The sequence below is a fragment of the Dermacentor albipictus genome, chromosome 4 (genome assembly GCF_038994185.2).
Source record: "Dermacentor albipictus isolate Rhodes 1998 colony chromosome 4, USDA_Dalb.pri_finalv2, whole genome shotgun sequence".
NCBI classification, from domain to species: domain Eukaryota; kingdom Metazoa; phylum Arthropoda; class Arachnida; order Ixodida; family Ixodidae; genus Dermacentor; species Dermacentor albipictus.
The window spans coordinates 36,383,013-36,402,999 of record NC_091824.1 but is presented as its reverse complement, the minus strand read 5'-3'; the positions used below and the strand labels follow the sequence as shown (position 1 = coordinate 36,402,999).

The window sequence follows — 19,987 nt, the reverse complement described above, 5'->3', positions numbered from 1 at the left end:
GGCCAGGCGAAGCACCCGAGAGTGCCTGCTCAATTTGGTATGGTGGCAAATGACTGATGTCCGAATTGACAGGCGTGAGATTGAGCAGTGTTGCCCTGTTGTAAAGCATAGTCCCTAAGCGAGTATGGCACATGGGGAGACAGGTTTACAGCGTGCGACCTCACGGTCAACGGCAAGATTATCGTAATCTCTTCGCCCACTTATGATTCACCGTCGTGTTACTTGAGTTGTGGCAGCACTGTTGTTCGGCGCGCCGCGCACCACATCACGCCACTTTCTCAGTAATGCAGGCGAAAATAAAGCACGCCACTTTCCCAGTAATGCATACGATCCAGGCGACAGTTAGGCAAGTACGTAATCAAACAGCTCCGCACAGACGGTGAAGATGCTTTCTTACGCCAGTGGCATACGCGGTTTTCTAAATATAGGAACGATAGAATAGCTTTTCGGGATCTGAGCTATTGGGACTCTCTTTCTTCATTTGGTGGTGCCCTGCGGGGCACAGTGTCAGAAGCACTAGAAGATGTTTTAGGTTGCACGTTTACACGTTTACACGTTTACACGTTTACAAGTTTACACGTCACACGTTTACACATTTACACGTTTACATTTTACACGTTTGCAGCGGTGATTTACGTTGCGTCGAGTAGCTGCATGAGTAATACCGGCGCGAGTGAGAAAGTGAGAAAAAAATAGTACATAACCGCCAGCCCTTGAGTTCTCAGTACATTGTATAGGTCGAATAAACTTCCCTTTAACTCTCTCTGTCTCATAATTATGAATCTATTGCGGCAATTAAACGAAATTCCGAGACACGTTCCCGCCTTCGTCGCCGCCATGGTAGTGCGCTGTCTTGGTATGAACTGCGTGTACATGTTTAGCGTGCACAGGGTTGGAGGTTTTAAAACCTCTTTGAAAGTTGGTGACGGAGAGTCTAAAGTGAAAGCAACAAGATAGGTTCCTTATTCGTGTGCGCGTTAGGTGTCCAGCGACTGAGTGACAAGCAGTTCATTTGGCTGCAATGACTCAGGAAGTAATTCAACGGTCCACGCGAACCGTCGTTAAGTAAATCGTTTTGGCAGCAGGACCGCGACAGCGTTCTGCCTGCCTAGTCAAAAAGTGGCGCGACTCGGAATAAAACAAGAGAAACTGAAGCATAATAGGAGCGCTGCCTTACAACTAGTTTTTGCGTTCTGCATTCATTGGTTCGTTGTTGATTGTTGAAACATTCTACTCCGCGCAACTCGGAATCGGGAAAGAGAAAGAATAGCAGTCTATATTTCTTGTTTGGAAGGTGATAATTTTTTACCACGATAGTGCAATTTTTCTCTGTAGATCTGTCCACGAATAACTTTGGTACATAGTTACTGCGCAATCACTTGTCCCATTTCCTGATTGTTTTCTGGTTATGCGATGTGAAAATATTCTGCGCGTCAAAAGGCAAATCTGAGTCCTGCAATAAACCCAACTACGAGCCAGCGTTCGTGAGGTCTTTTCGTATACGTTGTCTCCACACCAGTCACGACACGCTTTGACCAAGAACGAACAAGCTCGCCCACATCAAGGTTTGCTCTGCCTGCGCTTTTGGCCCTGAGCGTTGCGCGTACGCATACCGGTGCTTTCGCTGAGCAGCAAAAGCCGGGGACAGCGCAGAGCTTGCTGGTTCATCTAACGAGACGTTCTCGTTCAAATTACGGGCAAGGGATCTGTAATTACCGACACGCAGGAGCAGTTGCCTTTCTCGCATTGTGCCACGAGAATGCAATGACCTTCCAAATATAGAAAAACGTTTGCAGGTCTAACGCAATGCGGGAATCGGTGTCAAGAGAAGTTTCATTTAATGTTGATGCTGATGTTATATAAGGACTGTTGCATACTACTTTCCCGATGTGTTTTCGAATTTCTGCGCATAATTACAGTTATGCTTAGTAGCCCACAACGGAACTTTTCACGCATTCTTTAATCGTCCAGGAGGTGCTTTATTTTATTAGGGCAACAAGTGCCTTTACCCATAATCACGTACTTTATGTTTTACCAGGGCCAGATGCTAACCTTCCAGTGGGTGTGAGTTGCTTTCTATATAGTTGCTCACTTTACGAATAAACTTCACCGTTTACACGTGAGTTCGGACCCACTAACAAGTATTGATTGCGCTCTATCTCTTGAACTTTTTATACTGTCTAGCGATTAGCTTACCCTTCTGACATGTCGGCATGTACAATAATTCCCACAGATTCGGTTCACCAAATGGAAGCGAAGGCCGTATCGAAGACTAAGTAGCATTGAGAATAACACTGCACTGACCACAGTGTATCAGGAAAACAATGGATTCGGGGTTCAGTCCACCCGGCAAAATTTTTTATTTGTGAATAATATTTTTTTTTTATTAAGTGGGGAACCGCAACAACGTTTATGCTCTGTTCGAAAAATAGCTTCGTTGTTGCACAACATTTATATTGCAAAAGCACAGGTATGTTTCAAACTTACAAAAGTCTGCAATAGCATATAAATTTTTAGATGAGTACCAAAACGTGGTTTGTACAAAAAAAATTATTACTTACAGATGATGAACAGAAAAAGATAACAATCTGTTTCTGTTAAATTGTTTGTGCGTTTGTGTGATACCCGCGTTATATGGCACATAATTTTTTGAGTTTTTTTCTCGTGGTATCTTCAAGTAATCGTTTTATACTTCTGTTCTTGCTTTTCCAAATTGTTGTATTGTATTTTTCAATGCGAGCGTTTTGTCATCTATTTGTATGACTTTATATGAGAAAGTGTACCGGTACTCCTCTACGGAAAATTTATGATACTTTCTAGGTAGTACTGTACAATTATTTTGAAAAAGAAGTAGTTTCGTTCTGTAATGTACAGAGCGTCGTGGTATAACTAAAGGCCAGAGGTCTGAAAAGGCCTTGTAAGCTTTGTTAGTGGCAACTCATTCATCGCTTTTCCTCGTATTCGTGAAACTAGCACCTTTGCGGCTTTTGGTCTAAGAGAGTGCAGCACTTTTATCAATTGCATTCACGTGATGTTGCGGCCTAGGCGTGCCACTAGACGAACCCCTCCCGTTTTCATTAGAGCTTCTTTCTCAGCGACTGACCCAGGTCAGGATAGAAATATATACAATATGTGTATTGAAACAATGTTTGAAGATTGAGAAATAATATCTGATCTGACATCCATAGGTGAACACGGTACCTAGGGACGGCTTTGGCTTTGTTTTCTATTCGACAGCTTGGTCATGCGGTTCAGGCTCGGCCTTCCTCTATTTTAGCTGTCCGTTTCCAGCTTTGCCACCCTGCTGTAACGAGGTCCATCTTTGAACGAACCGAGGTACGGGCTAGTCGGTCCGGCTTTATGGGAAGCCTACAGGGCAAACCAGGCACGTAAGACGACAGGGAAGACGAAGACACCGCCACGTCTTTTCCTCAGTGGTCTTCTTCTCGTCTTCTCCTCAGTGGTCCTGCGTGCCCTGCTTCCGCTACTCCTCACGTGAAGGAGGAGAGGAGGCAGTTCCCCTTTATTGTCCTCACAGTTGTTGACAGCATTTGCCTTACACAGTACGCGCATTCCCTCGAAACGACTTTCACGAACGCCGCCAACTCCGGGTTTCTGCAAATCTGAGTTGAAAATACAAGTAAAGGGAGCATATAATCGACGTCATGGTCGCTCGCGTACAAGTAGCTCTTTATTTTCAGGTGGTACTTCCATCGTTGTGGGGCTAGAGAATTGGATAGGATTCATTTCAACTTGTAGGTGAAGAAAATATGTTCAATTTTCCGTCTTTGCGTCATAGCACTATTCCGCCTTTGCAAATAAATTACGCCTCTATGGTAAATAAAGCTCCTCGGTGTAACTAAATGAAAGAAACATATAGAAAACAACTGAAGATGATTCGATTGGCTTCATTGTGTGCAGAAATTAACTAAAGACTGTGAAAATTGTCCTGGAAGAATGATGACGCCCTCGTGAGGCATGTGTCACTGCGGCACAAGATGGCGCTACATTCGAAAGTATGTATTATTTACGTTATTTATTTACTTACAGCAGAAATGCAACAACGTGAGAGAAAAATGTAATTAATAGATGCGCCATTTTGCACAAAACTAACAAATATTTTGAAAAGCGACGGAACAAATACCACAGAGAAAGCGAACTAACAACGTTCTTGTGGTTTTCTGCAAAACAACGCGTTCATCCAATTCAATGCATAACCAACTGACCCGATGGCCAGCCTTACCTCTAGAGAAACCCCTAATGTCGCGAGCACTTATTACTGTCTCTCTTTTTCACTATATATTGGAACTATTTGCCACTGTACAGCAATAGCTGGGCCGGTATTTTGTAGCGATGCCTTTTCCGATTCTATGCTTTTTCAAGCTTTTCGCGCTTGGCTAGTGGTCAGAGCGACGGTCTGCCCTCATTATCAACTGGATCAGGCGGCCGTGTGTGGTGGATGATAAGAATAGCATAGAATAAGGCATAAGGCATCGCTACAAAATAGCGGCCCTGATGAACCTTGTGGAACCGCCCACTACCGGCTCAGCACCCAAACTGCGCAAGCTCGATATCAGCGCCAAATCCGTATGTGCCTTCAGAGAAAGTTGTTATCTGCAAGGCGGTGCATGTAGCCGGTAGCAGGTCACGTGATTTCGGAGGTCGCTTAAGAAAAGCAGCAACCATCTTGGCGAACTAAAAATAGGAATAAACGTTCACGTAGCGGGAACGACTGCTTAACTTGTACAATTTGCGGAAAACGTTCATGCTGAATTTGCGAGCTTTAACATGACAGGACCGAGCTAAACGCCACATTCTAGGCGATATATAGCCGCAGCTTAAGACAGGCCGAAGCGTAGTGTACAAGTATACTCCATTATACTCCAGTATACTCCAAAAAAGAAAAAAACAACAACGATCAAGCATACTCTGCGTCTATGGCGATGAACGCCCGCCAAGGCGTCGTGAATTTGTTGTTACATAAAAAAAAATTGCTTCATAGAAATTGCGCAGGGAAGTTCGTGACAGCGGCTGCTCGGTGCCATCGACTCACTCTGCCTCGGTTCCTCGCACGTGGGTCCCGTCCACTCCGGAGTGCAGCTGCACGCGAACCCGCCCGCAGGTCCGTCGCTGCAGGTGCCGTTGTTCTGGCACGGGCCGCTGGAACAGCCGCCGCCCGCGCGGTCGCACAGCCGGCCGGAGTAGCCCGTCTCGCAGACGCACATGAAGTCGTTGCCCCGAACCTGGGCGATAGGGCACCGTGTTGGTGATTGCGTCTGTTTAGGTATCTATGCATAGGTGTAATGACCGTGATCCGAAGACAGTCGAGTAGGAAGTCCTGGCGGATGTTCTACTTCTGCGGACCTCTCTCTTCTTTTTTCTTTTTTTTTAAATCAACGAGCCAAGCAGTTGGAAAGGTTGACTGGCGAGCGTGAGCATTTTGTACATACAGAGGTAATCAATGTTATTTTGCTCCGACACTCTATCTGTACCACCTTTGGGTACAGTAAAGCGATCTTTAAATAAATAATAGAAAAAAACACATCCCACTGCCTTTAGAATTGGTGCGTGATACTGCCAGTAGCGTAATGGTAATGTCCATGTATCAAGGAAGAGTTCCAAGTAAAACCTTTAATTTATCCCCAGAAGAGTTGAGAGAGAGCACCTGAACGAGTGTGCCTGGTCACGTGGCACATTGGTGATGAATGCTAACTCGCTTAGCCATTATAAAACAAAAAAAAAATTCCTGAGCCCTACGTACCAAAATCACGATATGATTATGAGGTATGCCCTAGGGGCGCATTCTGAATTAATTTGGACCACCTAGGTGCTTTACGTGTGCATAAATCTAAATACGGCAACGTTTATTTCATTTCGCCCCTGTCGAAATTCGGCCCTCCTGGCGGGCATCAAACCTGCGACCTCAAGCTCAGCCCCGCAACACCATCGCCACTAACCGACCACTGCGGGCGCTTAGCTGCTTAGCTGTAAGGCGAAGACAGAAAAGTATTTGATGTCTAAAAAATTTGCCGCTCCTGTGACTGTATGACCTCCAAGTCGCTGCACCACCATGAACTTTGTTAATTAACAAATTTTTGAGAGCCGACAGACAATATTATTAAAAAAATATTACGGTCAACGACCAAGTCAAAAGTATTAGACCTTGCGTAACTCGTATGCGTTCCTTGTTAACCATGCCGCGTGATACGCTATACTCATATAAACTGACCACGATGGCTTGTCCGCGGCATTGCGAACAAGGAACCCGTACGGGTTCCTTATTCGGGCTTCAAAGGTCTACTACTTTTGGATTGGTCAGTGACCATAATTTTTATTTTGTTAAACACGCCACCTGATCAGATGAGGTTCTCTCGAATTCTTGACTATAGAGAACATTATGTTTGTCAATGTTTTGTTTGTGGCGTGTGTTGTTCGTGTACATCGCAGTGAATATACAGTAAAGATTGGTTTTAGTAATCGCTGTGTCTGTCTAACATAACGGGGTATAAACAGGGTCTTGTCACCAGCGCCCTCTCTTGCAGTTTAGTTTGCACCACCTGGCGCAAATTGGCATAATCAGGCACAAAGTTAAACGGAGTGGTCGAGAGAAACGAGACCACCTAATAGGCGAACAAATTAGAAGTAGAATAAATAAATAAATAAAAAAATAAATAAATAAATAAATAAATAAATAAATAAATAAATAAATAAATAAATAAATAAATGGCTACTCTCGTGAAGTTCTTGATGCGGTGCCTAACTTAGGTCCATTGATTGGCCTTTCAGCTGGCAATGGAACATTTTTACACAATAAAATAAAGCCAGCTGACACAAAGCACGGTTACCTGTCGGCAAACTTGGGGTCTTATTGCATTTTGGGGAGTCAATATTCATCACTATTACGATACTCCATAATGCGAAATTTGAGCACAGCTGTATACGTGTTTTCATCTCGCGAAATATTGGCTGCGCGCAGGCAACCTTTCTCGTGCGGCACGATACAAACGGAGCGATGAGTGGCGCGACTCCCTCTCTAATCGGGAGATCGCAGGAGATGCGGCATGTAGGTGACGCGTGGGCGTGATTCACAGCAGCTGCGCAGACGGACTGCCACTCATGCAGCGCTTTGTTTACATACAGAGGGCGCGTGCTACTCTGGCGCCACCTCGTAGCCATCGCCTCCGCAGAGCCCGTCTTTCGGGGCACTACATTTTTCTTCTCTCGCTTTCACCATACCCTCTTCCTCCGCTGTTCTCCTCGTGCTTTCTTCGGAATCGCCATGTTTCGTCAGACCCTGCGCTCAGAGTTCGCTCTCATTATTCGCTGTGTTCGTTCGCTGGTCTCGAGGGAAAATGCCGACGCTCACCGCAGGAACTAAGAGCTGTGCTCCAGAAGAACTTGCGTTCTAACTCCTTTTTAGAAGTTTTTGCTACAGTACATTTAACGACTTTGTTCACTTTTCTTTCTTTTCCCCATTTATCATTGGCTTTGAAGTCGCGGTGTGGCCATATTTGGAGCGCGGTTCCCTTCGGCACAGCCAACGATAGCAGAGGAAAGCTGCAAAATAAAATGAATCGTCACAAAACACGGTTGCTAGTTTTTTTTTCCTTCCTGCTTTGAGGCCCTAAAAACAGTGACTCTTAGGACGGCATCAGCCACTAGCGCCCATGTACTCGATTAAACGTGGTAAAAAAGATTGTGTCTATAGGAATTCAGCACGCTCACTCTCCTTAGGTAAGTACAGTATTCCTTGGGGAAAATGAGGCGATATACAAGCGCTATGGTAAAGCGGTGCGGTATACAGCCCCTAGTGAATCGTCCACAAAACGTCCAATTGAAATTGGTTCGACGTTCTTTTCCAACTGAAAGGTTCTCACTACAATAACAATTCTTCTTGGGAACACGTGCACGCACTGCAGACGTACCAACAAAGAAAAGCGACCCCCGAGATGGAAAAGATGAAACTTGGTCTTAATGGTACGTAAGGAGAAACGTCGCGCACTCCGAAGCATGTGCGAAAGATCAGGGCACAGCTAAAACAGCGTAGCATGGTGTATCAGTAAACCAGGTGATCCGCTAAGTCGTAACGTGCGGCGTTTCTTGCAAAATAATCCAGACGTAAACATTTACGTGCCCTCCCGAGGATTGGTGATCGAATTGACCCAGTTTCTGACGTGGTAAGGAAAAAGTCAAAATATAGCGATAAAAAAGATGGTGATGCCCTAACGCAGTAACTCCATACCACCTCAATATAGAATATTGTTATTAGCTATAGCCATTGTTCCACAGTTTTCGTTTATGTCTCCAACAGTGATTGGCATTTACCCTAGGAGAAACTGAAGGTGTCATAGGTACCACACTCTAGCACAGAAGGTATCAGCAGTGTTGTCTACCATTACGGGAACAATCTGATCAGTAATCCATTCAATACGCTTGAACAATGTTTCTATGTCGAGCAGGAAATGTACACGACAACGTTGTCTAACACCGATGTCTATCGATGAACGATAATTTGTACAAGGCTTGAAGTCCCGATTTGGGCTACCAATAATACTAAAACGCAATTAATAACTGTTCCCCTAAACGTGAACGATTGCGAGCACACAAAGTCCATTAGGAAGGCCAGAAAATCTTTTGTCCTATAAGCAGGGCGATCGCTTTGGCGACAAGTTGGACGACTACGTCCACAGCTCGCCGCTAGAGCCGCGGCAGCCGCAGAGCGGCGGTCTGACCTGGCAGAAGCCGTGCCGGCAAGGCCGAGCGGCACACGGTTCTAAGACCGGAGGCAACACAGGGACGGGCTGCGACGGGCCCACACCGCCACCGGCACCGGGTTCGCCTTGGCGCAGGCAGCCACTCGGCCCGACTCCGTTCCCAATGTAGCCCGGAGGACAGCGACACTCGTGGAAGGTGCCCGAACGAACTGCAAATGGCGTGCGAATATGAACTAAACAACAACAACAACAACAACAACAACAACAACAACAACAACAACAACAACAACAACAACAACAACAACAACAACAACAACAACAACAACAACAACAACAACAACAACAACAACAACAACAACAACAACCGGTAGACACCGTTGATAATGATAGTCAATGGCAGCGTTACTTTGAAATCAGACGGAAACACGTTGAGTGGTTGCGGCATTTAGAACCATGGAAGGACAAGCTCGCGATACCTCTGGTAAGAAAGTGGCGCGATACGCAATGACTTACGTGCTGACGCAAGAACAATTGAGCTGGCCCCGCAGATCCCCGTCGGTCGCGTGCCTCACCGCATTCTCCCAGACACCGCGTCACCAGCCGCTCAGTACGTTAACCCGTCAAACTTCTTCGCAACGGCCTCACTGCAGATTCGCCCTCGACCTCACCGCAGTCATATCAGCACATGATGTGATCAGGAATTAGAATCATGCTTTGAGTAGTTGAAGCGTTTCGGCGCCTCAGGGAAGCTAAAGCGGATGGCACACGCGGTAATTTCGATCGCAATTGAGTCCGATCGGGATTTGATTTAACGATTGGAATTACCTCACTTGCGCTAGCGTCAGAACGGTCGCGGACGAGATCAAAAACTTGGATATTTATTAGTAATGTGGAAAGTTGAGCGGGTTGAGGATTCATCATCATACATTGGTGGTCAAGCAGCGCACTGACAAGGACAACGCGTAAGACTTGTGTTTTGTTGTGTGTCTTCGCGTTGTCCTTGTCAGTGTGCTGCTTCGCCACCAAGGTAAGAATATATTTATTGTGCTCGATTGTGGTGGAAAGCTAATAAATTCCTAGATAGAGAGCGTGTCACGTGGTGTCTATCTGACCTGGGAAGAGTGAGATAGAGCACGTCTGCAGGATAGATACAGGCTGAGAAGAGAGCTTTGCGCATGTTCCCACACATTTGTAAAACGTGTAGGATGTTCGCAACAGGAGGGGCCGACTCGTTTCTTTCACAAAAGCCAAAGAGATTGTTCGCGGGTAAAAAGGTTCAGTTTTGCTATTTCCTGAAAGTGGCCGTACATCTTCATTCATAGCACACGGTAATTCTCGCATTCGTGGGGCACAATATGCGACACTACCTAAATTAAACATGCGTAAATAAACTGAACACACAAGACGCTGCGTGGTTACCGGTGAATTATACGAACTTTATGCGCAACACATCTACAAGAACGTGAGGCATTAACTAACGCTTATGAAAAAATAATTAGATTCAATTCTTCAGCCTTCCATAGGCTATGTTTGTCAGAATAGAGAGTACAATGTTATCTTTGTAACACATTCATCTGATGTCAATGTTTATCTCATATCGGTGTGGGTAACCATTTAACAAGATATAATATTTCTATTTTCTTATTTTTTTATATGTTGTTACGCGCGAAGGAGACCATTTACCACCCTTACGGATGAAGAAGGCCGTTTACTTTAGGCCGCGTAGGTGAGCGCAAGAGCGGCCAGCTGGCGGATGAGCTCAGCGTCGTCCTCTTCCTCTTTGCCCACTCGGCACCGCAAGCACGCTCACCGGTCTTCGTTTTCCTCACGCGTAACAATATATAGCAGACTGCAGACGATACAACGGTCCTTGCAGGAAGGACACTCAAGCATACAAAGCAAATGAGAAACACTGCAAGCACAAAAAACAACGCAAATATAGAAATATAGATATTATACAATAAAAACAAATAAATATGCATAACAGAGAGTATATGAGCAATGAACTTCACTAGGAACGTTTCAATACACCGCAGGTCGGGAGTTCCACTCGTATACCGTTCTGGACAAGAAAGAAAATTTGTGCGTATTTGTCCTGGCGAAATGAGGGGTTAATGCATGTGTGTGAACATGACGTGTACGCCTTGTGGACAAAGGGGCCACGTATACCGAGAGGTCTACTGAGGGTTAAGATACTGGATCGAAGTTACAGATAAGGTAAGGCAGTTATACACTAAAGCTTTGATTTTCCTGAAGGTTTCCGATATCTCGTAACATTGGATTCCTTATTTTGGAAGAAGCAATTGTTGAGTTCATTCTTGACGATAAAGTAGCTCATATAACACAGTGCACTTACACGTTTGCGACACGAAACCGACATCATTGTTAACATTTTGGGACGCCATATTTTGCAGGCTGCAAAATACAAATATTTGCTCTCGCGAACTATTGCTGTTCGGAACGGCGTAATTGAACGCTAGTAAAGATAATTGGGATGAAAACTGGCAGCTTCACTTCGTTATATCAGATGATTTTCTTAGCCGATGCGGAATTTGAAAAAATTTTCAGTGGCAAATCGCACAATTCTACGTCTTAAGCTGAATTGTTCGAATAAATGGACAAATATTTGCGTAGTATGCCTAAATGCATAATTTACGCTATACGAAAATTTCGCTAAATGCGTTTTAAATTACCTCATGGCGCATATTGTTTTTTTTTAAATTTAGCCATAGTGTTTGCCGTGAATTCTGAAGATGGCACCAGTTTTGTAATGTACGCCGTCAAACTTGCTGGAAAATTGCACTGTTGTTGCACTTACTTTTTTAACGAAACACCGTTTTATGCACTGATGCGCAAAAATAACTGGAACACAATTGTGTTTTGCCACACACTTCGGAAATTAATATCACGAAGGCAGTGTCTAAGTGAGAATTCTTTCCAAGTGGATACGCCTTGCCAACTCACCGGCTAAAATTCCTATATCGCAACATGTGCTGCCAAGTAATCAGTGATAACTAGTTTATGGATGTTGGTTAATTATTCAAATATGCATTTTGACTTCACTGCAACAACCAGCATCCAGCACTCCAAATAATCGGGTTCCTGTATTAGAATTGTACTGTCTGCGGCAGGTGATTTTTTAAAATTCTGTAAATAGTCGCAAAACACACACAAACACACACACACACACACACACACACACACAAACACACACACACACACACACACACACACACACACACACACACACACACACACACACACACACACACACACACACACACACACACACACACACACACACACACACACACACACACGGTATTGCTATTCCGTTTGTACTGTTGCTTTTCGCTTGTGTATTGTTACTAAAAGGACCGCAGAACTTCGACATATATTATGTAGCCCTAAGTGCACAATAAAGTATACTTCAGCCCACTATATTGGGTTCGGGACTTCAAGTCGAACGAACCGGCGGTTGCCATTCATGCTCCAGATATTGAGATATGAGATATGATGAGATATTGGCTGTTTCCATTCGTGGCTCAAAATTAGGGCATCCTCCACTTGCGCTTTTAAGGCGCTCCGGTAGAACAACCGAGGCCATCTAAGACACGAACTAAGCTTTACTGATAAAATAAAGAGGCTGAAAAACAATTATACAGTCTGAATATATAATTTTACTACCATATCCTGTATTCCCCCAAAAGTTCTTATGCTAGATATTTCATAAAAGCAAATGCCGCAACTCATGCCGTTGGACCCACCGTTGGCTAAAACTACCGGGTGAAAAACGGCAATGACGAAAGAAAAGCTTCATGAAAATGGCCCCGTATATTACTGCAGCGCGTCATGACTGTCGCATTGCACGCCGCTCACGGAGCAAGAAATATAGGAGTGGAAACTCCGCTGTTTGCGGCGACCAGAAAAGGTCACAAGCCCGCGGATATATTTTCATGCTGGCGGCACCTGGCGGCATGGGAAGAAATTACCGCTGTTTCGGTTGCCAGGGCAACCGGTCGAGTGTTGCTCCCGTTCGGCCGCGCGCGCCTGACTTCTACTGAGGGCACTCTCGCGCGCTTCTTTACCGCTTGTAGCCCGAAAAGCAACTGCTGCTACGCTTCAGCCATTTGAGCACAGTAAAAAATAAAACGCGGTTTTCCATGACAGCTATAAGATGATACGTAGCTTCTGGTTGTAGCCAGGGCTATCTAGCTCCGTGGCGGGCGGTTTTCGGCTTTTTGCGCTTGCGAAACTGATGGCTATCTCGTTCCTAATCGCTCAAAGGGCGACCGCTTCTTTCTCGCTCTAGAGCTCACAGGGGTGCGCTTAGGAAGGATGCCGCCGTGCATGTGTTTCCGTTCCTTTTCTTTTTTATAAGACTCGCGAAAACTAGTTGCCCTAGCTGCTTGGCGATAAGAGGAAGATTAGCGGAAGTTTGCCACACGTGTTGCTTTTTTTGATGGGCACACAACAAAACAGTTTTCTTGAGTGCGCGCACCTACGCAGTTCGGTTACGGCGTGCCCGCTGAAGCAAACACCCGTGTCGTCTGCTTGTCGTCTGCTTTGAGCGGGTGCCGCCGGAGTGAGCGCCGGGCGCTGCTTTTTTTTTTTCCGCTGCTGCTTCTACGACGCGCCGCATGGTGCCGCCACTGCATAGGGTAGCGTCGGCGCATGCAACAATTGTGACTTTATCTGGTCGCCCGCGCTCGCTCGCGCTGACGGGAGTTTCACCTCCTATATGTCTTACTCCGTGACGCCGCTTCACAGGTCACTCACAGGTCGCACCAAAGGCGCCGATTATTGCGTTGGGTGCAATGACCTTCGCTACGGTGTTACTAAAATACTGAGTATTTTCCAATTTTCTTTCGTCTAGACAGATGTTGGCCATGTAGTTGAACGAATAAAGCAATCGTCAAAGCGACGTTGTCATAAGAAAATATTTTGAAACAATATACAGATATGTTTTTTTTATTTTAGGAAGCTTGCGGGGAGAATGTTGCGACATATGCAGATATTTTTTTTCCTGCAGTGGACTTTTATATTTTTTTCAGTTTACGTACTTTGACATGAACGTCATCCGGTAAGCAACAATATTGTCAAAAAGTCCCGTGTCAATATAACCAAATAGGGATGGGCGAATATTTCTAGTTTCGAATAGAAATCTATCATTACACTCTAAGTATTCCTATTCATATTCGCAAATGAACTGTTTGGTATATTTGAATGTCAAAAGGAACAAAAGGAGAGGAAGACGACGACGTTTCCACGCAGACGTGGTTTCCTTGTGTTCCTTGGAAATTGCTCGACAGCAAAGAAAATCTCGCCCTTATCCGGATACGAAGCTCATCCGAAGCCTATGGGGACCTGTGGACTCTGGTGAGGACTCTTCTTTGCCTTGTCCTACTGATCCTGCTCGTCTGATAGACTCAAAACAAGCACGGTTGGCGCTTAGGCTTAGTGCGGCCGAGCCGCCGCGCTCGCCCGACGAAGAAGAAGTGTTTGTGCTAGATGTGAGCTCCTCATCTGTACCTTCCACCGGACTGCTGCGCGTGACAACATCCATGCCAACCATGCAGCCGAAGTGTGCATCCGATAGCTCGAATACCCAAGATGAAACACCGAAGGACAGTCCTCTTCGTGATGTGAATGTGAACCTATCCGCAGTCGTGCCGACGGACACTGGTGACCCTATGGACGTGCAGCCGTCTGGCGGTTCGACGAATGCAGCCGAGCGAGGTCCCCCTATCAACGTGCTTCAACAAGACGCCATCGCATCGGAGCAACCGGCAAAAAAGGTAAGGGCCACCCCAGACTATTCCTCCACGGCCTCCCCTACGCCCGCTCCCTCTCAGTCTTACCCAACGCCCACCCCTTCTCAATCATATCGAGTTCACATACGGCCCCTTTCATGCTACGACATAACTTCAGTAGCCACAAAATATGTCCAAAGGGTCATCGAGCAATCTCTTGAAACCACCGGATACAAAGGGTTCGCAGCATATAAATCTACCAACTCGATCACTGTGCACTTGGCATCTCTCAGTGATGTGCAGAAAATGTGCACTTTAACATCTATCCCGCTGTCAGAAGATCAACACCTGCCTGTGCAGTGCTACTTTGCATCGGGCCCTAATATACAGAGGTGTGTTGTCTATGGCATTGACCCAGAAGACACCCCTGAGATAATATGTCGTGAATTGACCTCCACGACACACACGGTGCTCGCAGCTAGATTCATGGGCAAAAGCCGTACATGCTTAGTGACGGTACAGGGCCCTCAATGTATCCCAGAACGGTTTTATTACTATGGTTGCATATTGCGACCTAAACCATACCTCCCTCGAGCAATATTCTGCTACCGCTGCTTTCAACGTGGACACATGCAGGCATTTTGCCCACAGCGTACTATTGATCCAGAAAAGCTCACACCAGAAGGCCAACCACGATATCGATGTGGCTTATGTAAATCTGATGAGCACGATTTGACAAGCACAAATTGTCCGACTAAACAGAAGGCCACAATCCGGATACGAAAGGCTATACCAAAAACGACTATAGTAACAACACACAATCGTTATGAGGTTCTTGCAGAAGAGCCAGAGATGCTCCTGGCAGAAGAAGAAAAAGTCCCAGAAACACAACTGTATTCTTCTGTTCTTAAACGTGGCAAGCAGTCGCAGACAAAGAAACAGAAATTACCGGAACCTCTGCATCTGTCAGATGATGACCATGATGACATTGACGCTCGGATAGACGCACTGGCCAGAGAGATTGAGCGACTACGCAAACATAAAGAATTGGTAATTCTGCGTCGTCAGAAAATAGGACCGACACGTGACGCTTCAACCACTGCTAATGCCACCGTTACGCCTGGATCCCGTCCGGCACCACAGGTCAACCAAGCTGTTTGGACAGCAGTTTTAGATCAACTTGCTCAGCTAACGTTACTCATTCAGAATTGCCTGCATCATGGCTAATTCTCTGCAGCAGCTGTCACAGGATGGAATTCTTCAGTGGAATTGTCGGGGCCTAAACTCCAAGTTAGGAGAAATTAAAACAAGCTTCAATACAATAAGCTACATGTGTGGGCACTGCTTATTCAAGAGCATAATAAGCTATGCTCCCTATCCAATTTTAATGGGTACCATAACCCATCTATTAGAGATAGACGTGCTACTACAATGGCTTCAGCTCCGGGAAAAGCTGCAGTTTATATATCATCGCAAATTGCTCACACAGTGATTGACCTGGAGCCATGGTGTAGTGGTAATCAAGAAGTTGTCGGGGTCCTGACACGACCAGTGAAGACTCCTGTCATTCTAGTGTCATTCTACGCCAGACCGCAGCGCACACGTTTGAACTTGGGGTGGATAGCCCATCTCCGGTCTACGTACCCGGGAATTCCTATTCTCGGGGGTGGAGACTTCAATGCCCCACATACAGAATGGGGGTACAAGTACAACTCCCGAAGAGGATACCAAGTTAAAAACATCATGAGCGATGCCACTTTTACACTGCTGAACCATCATGCTGTGGCTACCTGTACTGTACCCGCAGTATCTAGAACAAACGCCCCAGACCTCACGTGGTGGTTGGGTCCTGGAATGCCGCAGTGGCGGGTGGAACCAGATAGATGGGGCAGTGATCATGTGCCAATAATAATTGGTTTGCACAGAACGTGCATAAAGAAAATTCGACGACGAGTAACAGTCACGCATTGGGATAAGTTTCGGGAATCATCGACTGATAAAGTACCCTCAGAGCCCTCAGAAATTATTCCCGCTTTGAAAGAACTGCTACGGAGGAACACCACTGTAACCACAGTTGACGAGGAACAACCTCAACCGGACCTCACCCTTTTGCAACTTTGGGCAAAGCGACGTCAGGCAGAATTGTATGCGTCGAGAAATCCCGATGCACCAGGTAGCCGTGCACGTGCTAAGCATATAGCGGCGAAGGCGCGTCAGCACGAAAAGCAACTTTCTCGACGACGATGGTATGAGTGGTGCGAGAATCTTGGATCGGGCATTGGAAACAGAGCACTTTGGCGCACGTTACGGTCAATGGAACGCGGTCATAAGCAACCTGACCCTGCAGCGAGCGTTAGGTTAGCGATGCAGAGTTCGCCGCATCAATTTGCAGAACACGCTGCTAGAGCGTTTTTCCCGAAATACGATCAAGCGTCACCTATAAACTGCCCCAAAATTGATGAGTCTGACACAACTTCCATATCCGATATATCCAGCCCTTTCACCGTGGCCGAACTAATAGCGGCGATTGAAACTTCGAAGCAACGAACAACACCTGGTCCCGATGGTATTCCTTATGAGGTTTTCAAGAACATGGAAGGAGCAGCTCTCGACGCACTTCTTCAGGCTATTAATAAAGTATGGGAGACTGGAAACGTTCCACCTGATTGGAAGCACTCAATTGTTGTCGCGATTCCGAAACCAGGAAAGTCTCCAAATAGCCTGCAATCTTTACGCCCAATTTCACTAACCTCAACTGTCTGCAAACTCGCTGAAAAGATGCTGGCCACACGAGTTTCCTGGTGGCTTGAACGCCACGATAAATATCATCCTGCTCAAATTGGATTCCGTTCTTACTTGGGAACTGAAGACGGACTTTCTATCTTATCAGACGATGTTTTACAGGTTTCTCCACAGAGTCACGCTGTGCGCACGGTAGTAGCAACAGACATAACGAAAGCTTATGACAATATAGACCATGAAATCATTATATCCAACCTCATCGACCTGGGACTTCCACCGCGGGTGATAAGATTCATCTACTCATTCCTTCAGAATCGCACATTTGCGATTAGAGTAGATGGAAGGCAAGAAGGATACTTCACATCGAACAGAGGAGTCCCACAAGGTTCGGTTCTGGCTCCTCTTCTCTTCAACGTTGCTCTAATACCTCTAGCCTGGCAACTACATCGGATTCCAGATGTGAGGTTCTTAATCTATGCAGATGACGTCACTTTGTGGTCCGTGCATAAAGATATATCTAGACAAACTCAACAGCTTCAAGAAGCCCTTGATGTGCTGAACAACTACGCTCGGAAAGCAGGATTGGACATTTCGGCCCAAAAATCATGCTATGTTGTGGTGGCCAACAAGAAAGGACGCACAAGAATCACGCAGCACCCCTTTACATTTAGACTCGGCGCAGTGACAATCCCTGAGGCTTCTGAGGTCCGCATACTGGGTCTCGATATTCACCAATCCGGCAGTGGTGCACACTGGCTCCGTAAAACTAGACAGAGTTCTACAAAAACACTTCACCTTATTCGTCGCATTGCAGCAAAAGCAGCTGGAGGTCGTACTGACGTAGCTCGACGGTTGGTGCGTGCAGTCTTGCAGCCACGAATTTTATATCAAGCACAATTTCAACGGCTGACGTTGGCACAGCTGGCACAGTTGGAGACGATTAATCGCGATGCTATGCGCACAATCACAGCACTGCCCCGCATCACTCCGATAGCAGCCCTACAGGAACATGCCCAGCTCAACACAATTGCAGAGCTAATTTTGCAACGTGAAAAAGCACGTGAAATAAAAAAATTACCGACGATTACGTTACTTCCTAATGCGAAATTTGAGCGCAGCAAATAAGCTGTTTCACCTTTTCGATAGATTGAGGCAAAGAAATCGAGCAACACATGTATGCGCTATCACAGAATTTTTTTTTATTTTTCACACGTATTCCTTTAACAAAGACTCCATTAACAGTTCTTGACAGTCATGAAGGAAGCTTTGTGGTCGGAGAAATAGACTGATATATGTTCGACTTGGTACACCAATGCTTGATTCTCAAAGACGAGATCTATACAAGTGCCTCGCGAGGTTGTCACAGCCGTGGGACGCGTTACGAGCGAGAGGAACGGGATGTTCTCCCGCATAAGTGTTAGGAAATTGCTGTTTGTCTTTATGTCAACATTAAAGTCCCCCACTACTATCATCGGTGTGGATCGATGGACGGTTAATGCGAGTTGCAGGAAGTGCACGACGTCTTTCGTGAGTGCGGTAGCGGACTCACGAAAGCGGTATCAGTCGGTCGCTGCTAGCGCTGGGGGGATGAAAGGGGGGCGGAGCTGGTTATGAGGCCGACGACAACGCGAAACCCAGGAACGGACGCCAAAGAGCCATTTGTGTAGCCAGCCCTCCTCCACAGTCTCTCCTCCTCCCTTCCATCATCCTCCCTCGCCCGGAGAGCCGACAGCGCGCATGCGCGGCGGCGGAGCAGCGGCGCATGCGCGGCGGCGGAGCGCGGCGGCGGAGGCGAGCTGGTTACGAGGCCGACGCCGACGACGACGACGCCGACGACGACGCGAAACCCAGGAACGGACGCCAAAGAGCTGCGCTCTAAAAAGCAACTTATTCCGGCTGTCGCTGCGCTGCATGCTCATTTTCACCGCGGCTCTCGGATTGACAATCAGCCCTGTCCAATGCCTCCCTGGGAATTCACCAGCATCACAACTAATAAGCCAACGAAGTTACGACGCAGCGATACAACAGGTACTATTGACGAACACAACATCGTCGATGCATCATGCGTTAACACCTGCAAAGTCTATACGGATGCTGCCATTCTCCCAGACGGCGGAAGGACATCATTCCTGAGTACAACGCATAATTTCATCAGCGGCCACCAGCGCTATTTATCTACGGAAGCCAGCGCTCTAGTAATGGAACTTCAAGCCATCCACGACGCTATGCAAGATGCGACATCTAAGCTGCCTACCATCAAGCAACTAGACATCTTCACGGATTCTTTAGCGGCTATTCAGGAACTCAAGAAGGTCGATAAGGCGATGGAAATCTGCGAGAGAATACACGCTATGAATAGTAAGACAGCTACTTGCGTCAAGGTACACTGGATTCAAGGCCATTCAGCGAACCCTCACAACATTGCTGCTGACCAGCAGGCACACTGCCCTCCTAATCCTGATCCTCCACCTATTCCCCTCCCACCCCAACCCCGTAACTCGCTGCGAGCCCGTAAAAATGTTCTCCGGCAGGACACACGCGCTCTTATCCCACCCTGTGTCTGCTCCCTCCCCCTTCACCTTACTAGGGCGGAGGAAGTTGTGCTTAGGAGGCTTCGGGCCGGGGTGGCCCTTACACCGGCTGTTGTCTCAAGGTGGAACTGGTCGCATTTACCACTGGGTGCTACGTGTCCATACTGCTCCGTTCCTGTGGTGGAATCAGATGCATACCACCTAATATGGACATGTACGGGTTTACAATCGGAACGCTCGCGTCTCC

At 46.5% G+C, this 19,987-nt stretch overlaps 1 protein-coding gene across 2 annotated transcripts in view; it reads right to left on the bottom strand.

Annotated features, from left to right (window-relative positions):
- The window catches only part of LOC135919878 (cubilin-like), a 230,672-nt gene that overhangs the window by 175,024 nt on the left and 35,661 nt on the right, over positions 1 to 19,987 (bottom strand). For both annotated transcript variants that reach the window (XM_065453869.2, XM_065453871.2), the window contains exons 13-14: positions 8,733 to 8,923; positions 5,054 to 5,243 (exon numbers count right to left, since the gene is read on the bottom strand). In XM_065453869.2, the coding sequence (XP_065309941.2) occupies positions 5,054 to 5,243; positions 8,733 to 8,923 (381 nt within the window). The remainder of the gene's footprint in view (positions 1 to 5,053; positions 5,244 to 8,732; positions 8,924 to 19,987) is intronic.